At 33.0% G+C, this 10118-nt stretch overlaps 1 protein-coding gene across 8 annotated transcripts; it reads left to right on the top strand.

Moving 5' to 3' along the window:
* The first annotated feature begins 1385 nt into the window (after positions 1–1385).
* Positions 1386–9690, top strand: LOC113055225 (zinc finger protein 287-like). Of its 8 annotated transcripts, none has more exons than XM_026221327.1 (7): positions 1386–1643; positions 1961–2403; positions 2490–2554; positions 5634–5750; positions 6782–6911; positions 7577–7698; positions 7826–7964. In XM_026221327.1, the coding sequence occupies exons 1-6, from the start codon at positions 1463–1465 to the stop codon at positions 7613–7615; spliced, it is 975 nt and encodes a 324-aa protein (XP_026077112.1). In that variant the 5' UTR covers positions 1386–1462; the 3' UTR covers positions 7616–7698; positions 7826–7964. The 8 variants fall into 8 exon arrangements, with proteins under 8 accessions (XP_026077112.1, XP_026077111.1, XP_026077106.1 ...); XM_026221326.1 differs by having other exon boundaries at positions 7787–7942; XM_026221321.1 differs by lacking the exon at positions 6782–6911 and having other exon boundaries at positions 7826–9690.
* The last annotated feature ends 428 nt before the right edge of the window (positions 9691–10118 follow it).

The raw sequence follows: 10118 nt of genomic DNA, 5'->3' as shown, positions 1-10118 counted from the left end.
TATATATTAAGATACATTCTAAGAAATGTGTATTTTGTGTGATTTTCTTTCATACAGTATAGATTTAAATATGTATGATTTAAAAAAAAAAAAAAAATCATTGTCAGTGCCATTTAGATTTGATGCTTTTCTAAAGTACTATTTATTTACGTTATTTATTTTTACTAGTGCACACATATAGTACTGTAATTTGTTACATTTTTTCAGGTTTAATATATATATATATATATATAAAATTTAGTAGTGTGTATATGTCTTATAGAAATATGTTTGGTAATCCAAACAACAGGTACTGACAGATACACGTGGATAGCAGGTGAGCGATTGGTCAACAGAGCAATGCTGAGATAGTTCAGTGAATCACAGTCTTATCTTTGTATGTTTGGATGAACTGCTGTTGGTGAGCCGGATCTGGAGGTTGGATGCAGATGAATATTGATGAGAAGAAGGTAAGTCCAAAAATATTAAATATAAATAAAAGTATAAATAAAAAATATATAAGAAAAACTATTACTGACCTCAAACTAATGAACTGTAATGGGTTCTTTGAGAATTATTCAAGAGCAACTGGATACTGATTATACATACATACATATATACATTCATACATACATATATATATATATATTTATATATATATATACATACAAAAAGACATTCAGCAATAAGGTAATGTGTTTTGGCACTAATCTGAGGTGGTCTGAAGAGAGAGTTTGTGACCGTAGTTGGAGAATAGTAGGCAGGTGGCCAGGCAAGGCCTGTCATGAGGAAGAGTGGAGCTGACAGCTGGCCTTGTCAAACAATGACTTATTCTTCACCATCCACTACACTATAAACCTGCTCTCAACTGCTCACACACTCCAGGATCCCCTGTGTGTTTGACTGCAAGCAGAACTGTACCATTTTTCTCCTCTGACATAGTATAAATTCTTGTTGTGTCAATATTTTAGAGTATATAAGGCAATATCTAATATCTGATCCATTTCAGATGATTTAAAAAAAAAAAAAAAAAGAATTTCTAAAGAATGTTAAAGAATAGCTAATTTTATTTGGTTGCCATCTTAATCTAATGGCTCTTATTTAAACTTTAACGATGATGGTATTTTGGTGGAAATTTTAATTTTTTTTCATTTATTATTATTCAGTCATTTTTATTGGCTGAGCATTCTTCGTGGCAAAATAAATAATAAGGTGGTAAACATATATATATATATATATATATATATATATATATATATATATATATATATATATATATATATATATATATATATATATATATATATATATGTGTGTGTGTGTGTAGACGAACACACACAGCGCACATCCAGACCAGTAGGTGGCGCTGATTACAAACGCACTACAGCAGGATGAACGCAGACAAAACAACAGACGAGAAACGTTATGGATGTGGAAGTAAGAGGTGGATATACACCTTAGTTTGACATTTTATGAACTCACAATGTCTAAGCTGCAGATTTTAAGTGTTTTTCTGACAGAGAGATTAACTCTGGCTGCGCAGGAGATATTTAAGGCTGTGGAAGACATATTTTCAGAGTATAATGAGGAGATTTGTCGCTCCAGACAGGAGATTGAGCTGCTCAAGAGGAGACTGCAGCAGGCAGGAGTTCAGATGGACTCTGGTTAGTCAGTCCACCTTACATCTGATTCTAACGTATTATTTACAGATTATGATTTTGAAAAAAATTGTATTAACACTAATAGTTAGGAATATTTAATGTGCTTTAAATCAGCCACGCCCCTTTAAATAGTTCACAATATTTATGTTTAAATTATGCCAGAAGAGCCAATGAATAACAACACTGCCAATTTTATTATGCATCTGCGTTCTTTGTTAGTTATGTACCACTCGGACTAATTTACATTTTTACACACCTGACACATTCTTCTTGATCTTCAAGAGCTGAAGTATGTTTATTTGTTATGTTTATTCACAAAGAAACGCAGCCCTGCTCCTCTGAGACTCAAGGAAAGAAATACACCCAGACATTTTCAGAGGAATGGAGATCTGAACACGATTTTAAGGACACTGAGATGCATATGAAACTAGAAGTTTATACACAGCAGGAGGAGAAAGAAGAGCAAATGCCTGTGTGCAGTGAATCAGCATCATTATCACTGTGTTTGGACAATTATCATGATCAGACGCCCAGGAAAGACACTGAAACCCAAATGATGGACAGTAGTGAGAATAATTGTCCTTTTATTAACAAAGCACCTCAAATAAAGACTGAACTTGAGAGTAATTCTGAAACGATTACCACCTGTCAAGTACAGCAGCACATCACAAAACACGGCTCGAGTGATTCAGGGGCCAGTGATGCCAACAAAATAACATTCAGCCACATTGGATCCCCCAGACAAGAGACACAAACATTTCATGTAAGTCTTTGTACATGTAGAAAACTTCATTTAATTAAAAAACTTGAATCGATAAATGTGAGCTGATGGATGTCATTGTTTTTCAGCCGCCCTTCAGAAATCAAGAGATGTTGACGCATCACAGGATGGAGTTGGCCCAGATAAGAGAGAGGTACTTGAATTGATTCTTTACTGTTTCATCTGTGCTGATTTGAGTTGACATTTTGTAGTGAAATAAAAAATGCACTAGCTAGACTACACAAATTATTTTCCTGTCATACATGTAATTTGACTCAAAATCTGCTAAAGAGTAATTAATAACTGTCACCCGTCCTGTAGACGGGACGTCTATATTTACTTCACTATATTACAAATCTAATCTAATCTTGACAAACTATATATCGTTGGAAAGTCTAAGACTCCCAAATATATATTTTACCAATGTTTTTTTGTAAAAAATTATATAGGAAAAGTAATAGATTAATTTATGACTAGAGTGCACCTAAAAAAATCTACATTATAACAGGAGTTTTGAACTTTGTTTAAAAAAAGACTTCTTCGTTGCCTTTCTCTCTATCACATTTTAGAAATCATCAGAAATTATATATCAACTGAAAACTTAAAATCTCAAAATTCATCCTTTAAAACCCATTTTAAAATCAGACATTGCATTACCATGTAAATGGTACATCAATATCATGTAACAAAATGTTTTCATTCATGAATTATACAAATTTAAGCTTGAATCTTGCACTATAAAGTCTATGTTCAAAAATGTGAGTGACAGTTATTAAACAACAGGTTTAAAAGTGTTTATTTTTTCACTGTTATGCTATTGTTTTCATTGTATTAGTCTCTTTGTAACATGGAATTTAAGCCACAAAATTAACTTAATTCTGTAAAATAGGTATATTGAACTCTGCAAAAAGCATTTCTGTACCCAAAAATCTAACATAGTTCACCACTTATGCATGTTATCACATCTGTCAAAAAGGCTGGCTGTCGTTGGAATAATAGAACTAAAAACATTGACATAACACACTCATGGGCATCGATTACTTACCACTGAATATTTCCTGGCTAAGAAATAAATGATTATTACTTATGAGCCTGTTTTCAAATCCAGATCATTTGAATTTCACAACATCAGTGTCTGTCAAAACATACCATGCACAGTACACACTAGTGTTTATGAGAATAAGAGATCTAGATGATTTGCTGACAGGTAATTAATACAAATATTTAAAAAAAAAAAAATATCACTGTCTTCTCAGTTGTTTTTAAGATTAAGGCAAATTATCAAAGTTTAATAAAATTATATAAAATTTTCCAATAAAAGATGATCTTTATATTATTGCCCAAGCAAATTTCGAGAGAAATTTGTATTATTATAAACTTATTAAATATGATTTAATTTCTCTTGTTTCAGTCTGTCTCCATTGTTATAAAAACATTGAAAACAGTATCTCAAAAAAAAAAAAAAAAAAGTGATCAGTAAAGGGTTTTTGATGCTTTTGATTTGTTCTCATCCTGGGTGATTCTCACATATGCATCAAAACATATCCAGATCAACCACACCATGTTACTTAACTGTACTTTTACTGCCGTTACTGCTTATAATTTTAGTCTGTGAAATTTTTACTGTTGCACATTTTTCTCAATACAGCAGAGTTAGATGGCTTTAATCTGTAATGCAAATGCTGAAACTTCATAAGCATTATTGATGTTAATACTTTTAACCAAATTTTTTTAAATAAATTATACTCTACTGTTCAAAAGTTTAGGCTCAATAAGATTTAATCAAAAAATGCAGTCAAAAAGGTTATATTGTAAAATAATATTATAATTTGAAATTACTGTTTTCTGTTTGTATATAATTTATGTAATTTATTCCTGTGATGCAAAGCTGATTTTTCAATATGTTTGATAATATGTTGATTTGCTGCTCAAGAAACATTTCTTATTATCTTATGTTGATAACAGTTGTGCTGCTTAAAACTTAAGGGGAAACTGATTTATTTGAAAACTCATTTATGTGAAGTTAAAATCTTAAGTAACATTTATAAATATATTTACTGTCACTTTTGACCAATTTAATGCTTCATTGCTGGACCCTTGCATTTTGAATGTTTAATTAATTGAAGCATTTAAATACTATAGTATAATTATAGTGGCACTAGACTGCACATTCTCTTTCAGTCATATGCATGATGTGAACTCAGGGGCTGGCATCCCACTAGCCAGTTTTTCAGCAAATTTCCAGGTAGTTTCATGTGCTTGCAGCCACATCCCTCAGCAGTTGGGTGCTAATAGCCTCAGTGTCCTGCTGAGTTAAAGGGATGGTTCACTTTGAAATTAAATTTTGGTATGTTTTAGCTTACCTCAAAGGCATCCAAGATGTAGGTGTCTTTGTATCCGCAGTAGTTTCAATTTTGAAAGCGGTTTGTGTGAGAAAACAAACAGTATTTATGTAGTTTTTACCTCCTATACACAACCACGTCCAACTGATCTGAGGGTGCGCATGCTTCCTGGTGTGTGACATGTGCGCGCGTTCTGGCTTAGTCTGCGCAAGCGCCGGAAAGCGCTTTTCTCACACAAACCGCTCGTTTCGTGTCTTAGGTCATCAGTATGTACTTACGATGGGGAACTGTTTAATTTGGACTCCTCTGTGCTTGCTCTTTGAGGTGGTGACCATAGACCTCCATTATATGAGTCACAGACAAGAATGGCTTGACCTTAAAATATCAAAATAAAAACTACTGTGGAAACAAAGACACCTACATCTTGAATGCCATTGAGGTAAGCTAAAACATACCAAAATTTAATTTGAGAGTGAACTATCCCTTTAAGAGTTAACTCCCTGCTTAGTCTCTGACAGTATCCAACATCTGGTTTTATCTCTCAGACTGTCATTCATGGCCTAGTTAGTAACCTGATTGTGTTCCATTGTGATTGTGTGGCAAGACTTTTTTCACGGGGTTTTCTACATTATATCTTCGACAAGAACTGGATGGACAAACAAAATCACACTCATTCATAGGGCAAAGTAAGTCAGAGGCAGTGATTTAGCCTGTTAACCCTTTTATGTGAGCTCTAACAGAAAAGAGTGAGATTTTAGCTGAAATATTCTTTAGGTGTGACATGCCCTACCAAAATAGAGTTATTTCAAGTTGGCTAGTGGGACATGTCCCTAAAGAAGCAAATGCTTATGATAGTTCCTTCTTTAAGGTCAAATTTTTCTTGTTGTTTAGATTGGCAGATGAAGAGCGAAAGAAGACTGCAGCTCAAGCTAGATCCCTTAAGCACAAGCAGAAAGTGTACGGGAGTCCTGAGCTTCGTGAGGCGTACAGGAAAAAGGAGAGAGAGAGGTATACTGCAGCTTAAAGGAAGAAATAGTGTTCAGGGGTGACTGTAGATTAGATTGCATGACCAATGCAAGTAGATATGCAATGTATTAAATACTATAGTAGCAACAGATCATATATGCTTAATAAACATACAAAAGTGTAAAGGTTTGGGGTCAGTTAGATTTTATTTTCATTTTTTATTAATACTTTATTTAGCAAGGATCCATTTAATGGTTTAAAAAGTGACGGTAAAGACATTTAGTAATGTTACAAATTTCTATTGCAAATAAATCTTTTGAACTTCGTTCATCCAAAAATCCTGACAAAAAAATATATCATGTTTTCCAGAAAAAAGCATTAGACGAATTATCAAATTTTAAATTTAAAAAATATTTCACAGTATTACTCTTTTACTGTATTTTTGATCAAATAAATTCAGCCTTGAGGAGTATGAGAGACTTTCAAAATCATAAAAAATCTCACAGACACCAAACTTACATTGCACTTTTTTTCATAGTTTTGCTGTTCCTGCGACTTATAGTCAGGTGCGATTTATTTATCAAAATTAATTTGACATGAACCAAGAGAAATGAACCAACAGAAAACATTACCGTCTCCAGCCACGAGAGGGCGCTCTATGCTGCTCAGTGCTCCTGTAGTCTACCACTGAAGACATAGAGCGCCCTCTCGTGGCTGTAGATGGTAATGTTTTCTCTTGGTTCTTGGTTCTAAATAAATGCGACTTATAGTCCAGTGCGACTTGTTTTTTTCTTCGTCATGACGTATTTTTGGACTGATGCGACTTATACTCAGGTGCGACTTATAGTCCGAAAAATACGGTATATATATATATATATATATATATATATATATATATATATATATATATATATATATATACACACCCACACACACACACACCACGGCATTATAAGTGTTGTGTAATATGTAGCAATGTATTTAGAAAGAGGTCTCAATGTGAGAATAAGCTTTAGATTGAGCTTTTTAGAATCAGCTTGACACTGACTCAATGATATTTCTCATTTTTGTAGATATCAAAGACGAAAATCTCAGGGGAAAGTGAAATTCGCTAAAGATCTGAACCCAATAGAATTAAGAAGACAACAGAAAAAGTGGAGGGAGAATTCAGCCGCTTACAGGAGAAAGAAAGCATTTCAGGAGGTTTTAGTCAATATTAAAGAAGACATTAATCAAGCCATCCCAGAGCCGTCCACCTCCTCTGATCAACATTATGGGGTTTTTAATGTTCACTGAGAGATATGGGCAAAATATTCCTGTTTCTCAATTGATAGATTATATGAGTATGTCACTAGCCAGTGCCAAGGTCATTGATTCCCAGAAAATGCTAAAATCAATGTATTTAATGCGCTTTACAACATCTGCCAAATGCATAAATGTAAATATTCTTTTTAAAAAAGTAAACTGCATGCATTCTGACAGAAATACTAGCACAAACACATTCATTCATTGTCATCGGTGTAATAATTTGATTCAGATTTACTTTAGATTACACAAATGACCAGGTATTTATTTTATTTTTTATGCTCTTGATGAATTTCGAAATAAAATTAAAAAAGTGAATGAAGCAGTAACATGCAGTATGGTTGTTTTTTCATCTGAGTGGAGTGGAGGAAAAACATTAGGAATGATGAAGAAAAAAATAAAATATGGTGTAAACTGTTCCAAGTTTAACCATTACACTATTTGGAAATTTGTTTGTTAGAATCACCCAATGAGAATAGTTTGACTCCTAGTAAATATCATCAATACATCTGTTTAAATTCATGCCCAACCTGAAGTAACATGCATTTATTTTTCCCCACAAGAAAACTGCAATCAAAGCAGGAAAGAAAAAGGAGGAATAAGAGTGAAAAAGAGGAAATTCAAAGAGTAAAGAAGGTCAGACAAATTGAAGAAGTCGCACATGATAAAGAACAACTACAAACACGTAAGGGCATTCAAATTAACAATGCTACTTGAAAAGAAATTAATTGAATAAAATATTTAACAAAATAGCGTTTTCACATCTCTTTTAGAATCCCAGGAGAATAAAAAGTGTAATTTTACCTCTTCAGTAGAGTCAAAGACAAACTTGGCTGACATTTGTTTGGAGGACGTACAGCCTGAAGAGGAGCTATCTGAAAGCTACCCGACACATCGTGATATTCACGGAGATCCACGCGGTACAGGAGAGTATTTGTGTGTCATGTGCAACAGGAGATTCGGCTCACACGGACGGCTGAAAATTCATCTGCGAGTTCATTCTGGAGAGAAACCCTACCACTGCAACTTTTGTGGGAAAAACTTTAGACAATCAAGTCACCTGAACACACACGTGAGGATCCACACGGGAGAGAAACCTCACATCTGTCAGACCTGTGGGAAGACGTTTATTGACTCGAGCGCAAGAAACAGACACTTCAAAAAATGTGTTCTTATCTCTCTGCAAGCAAAATGAAATCATATGGAGCACCTGTTGATGTCTGTAGTTCACTGAATTGGAATGGCACAGTAAAGGCTGAAATAATGGCAGCTCATTTTTCATAATTGGGATATATAAAATCCAATCCAGGGTCATAAAAACATATTCGTTGGAAGAGTGATGTGTCTTTAAAAAGATTTGACATCGTTTTTAAACAGAATTTCCACCTGAACTCCTTGAAGCTATGGCTCACATTTTAACCATGCAATGCAGTGTTCATTACCTGAGAAAATCTTACTGCTGCTTCTGTTCATGCCTCCAGATTTTACCTTCTTTCTTCTACTTAATTAAATGTTTATAAGATAGCATATTTAAGAGAAAATTTACTACTTGATTTAATACTGTTTTTTTAAAAGCAAACAAAATATTTTATATAATTTTTCTTGGTACGTTTCTTTGGTCTCATTTTTCCACTGTTAGTATGGAATATAATGGGTGTATTTTGTCTGCGAGGTCTTATAAATGACAGATTTATATCGCCTTTTATTATTATTATTATTATTCTTTTTCACAGTTTTATTTTAGTTCTGAGGTTTATCTTCATATAAACAGTCATTTTTACAACAGAAAAAAAAAATCATGCAAAAAGAAAAACAACAACATTTATTAATTATTAATTGCTGTATTGTAATTAAATGTTTTAGATATGATTTTTTTTATTTTTTTTTTTTATTTATGGAATTCAGGGGCAGTAATTTGTTAAATTCTGCATGTTACATTGAAAGGATCAATCAGATCACAGTTCTGAGGACTTATAACAAACATTTTTTTCCACACTTTTTTTTTTGTTATTTTTGTTTTTTACATGTGACTTTTCAGAATTTTCTTAATAAAACTGCAGTCAATTTGCAATCTTTTATTTTTCTATTTAAATGAAATGGTATCTTGGAGATACATTTTCTTGGAAGTATTTCAGTGTGGAAGAGACTGGTGCTACAATTAGCTGCCTTTTTGTTGGATGCTTTAACTATCTCAAACTCTAGGGGGCAGAAGTGATCCACTGTCCTTTATATGATCCTATATAGCATTTCAATGGCAGTTTATGCCAAATTATATAAAAACCACCAAAAGCAGACAGATTTACATTATTCCTATATGTTCCATGTCCTGTATAATACAATTGCTAGTTTAATTTATCAGCAGTCACTTGTTGCCACATTGCTTGGCTCTACACTACAAACAATCAATACGAAAGTCAATTGAAATCTACATTATGATTAGCCTTGATAACCCACATGCCTCCCGGCCTGTGAATGATGCTGGAAGAGGTACCGGAGTAATGAATACACTGTATCAGTAAACCATTAAGAATAGTTCACCTGCGTCCACAATATTTTAAACTCCCTGAATGAAAATTGTATCATTCTGCAAGCATAAAGGTGTAATTTATTTAGCCTTTTGGTATTTCTTTCTGGTAAGTCAGTTTTGACCTTCATGAGTACACAGAAACAAATGGACTATTCAGATGAAAAAAAAACTAAATGTTTTGCTTTTTCTTCAAATGCCCCATCCTCACTGTTTCATTATTGTGAGGGCCATAGATATAAAACATTGACAATATGAGGAAATATTTCCTCGTTTAATGTTGTTGATAAAAAAAAAAAAAAAAAAAAAAAAAAAAAAAAAAAAAGATTTTTCTATTAAACAAACAACAAATATTGCTGTAGGGACATAGATAACTTCACACTGGTTTGGCCACAACAATTTTTTTTCACAATGGAACAATTTTCCACTAAGCTCATTAGTTTAAAATAACAAGCTCAGATAATAACACAATGTTATTTTTGTTTCTATGAAGGACATTTTGTTTTTGCTCTTCAGTCCATGTGTAAGGTCAGTGGTATTTATTTATTTTTTTTATTATTTTTGTTAAATGCCTATATTGT

Source organism: Carassius auratus, chromosome 36 (genome assembly GCF_003368295.1).
Source record: "Carassius auratus strain Wakin chromosome 36, ASM336829v1, whole genome shotgun sequence".
In the NCBI taxonomy this organism is placed as follows: domain Eukaryota; kingdom Metazoa; phylum Chordata; class Actinopteri; order Cypriniformes; family Cyprinidae; genus Carassius; species Carassius auratus.
This window is presented reverse-complemented; position numbering and strand designations above follow the sequence as displayed.

Excerpts from the sequence above, each read along its gene's own strand:
- LOC113055225 (XM_026221320.1), top strand. The coding sequence starts at position 1,463 with ATGTCTAAGCTGCAGATTTTAAGTGTTTTTCTGACAGAGAGATTAACT. Across the intron at positions 2,555-5,633 it reads TTGGCCCAGATAAGAGAGAG|ATTGGCAGATGAAGAGCGAA; the intron begins GTACTTGAATTG and ends CTTGTTGTTTAG. Across the intron at positions 5,751-7,576 it reads AGGAAAAAGGAGAGAGAGAG|AAAACTGCAATCAAAGCAGG; the intron begins GTATACTGCAGC and ends TTTCCCCACAAG.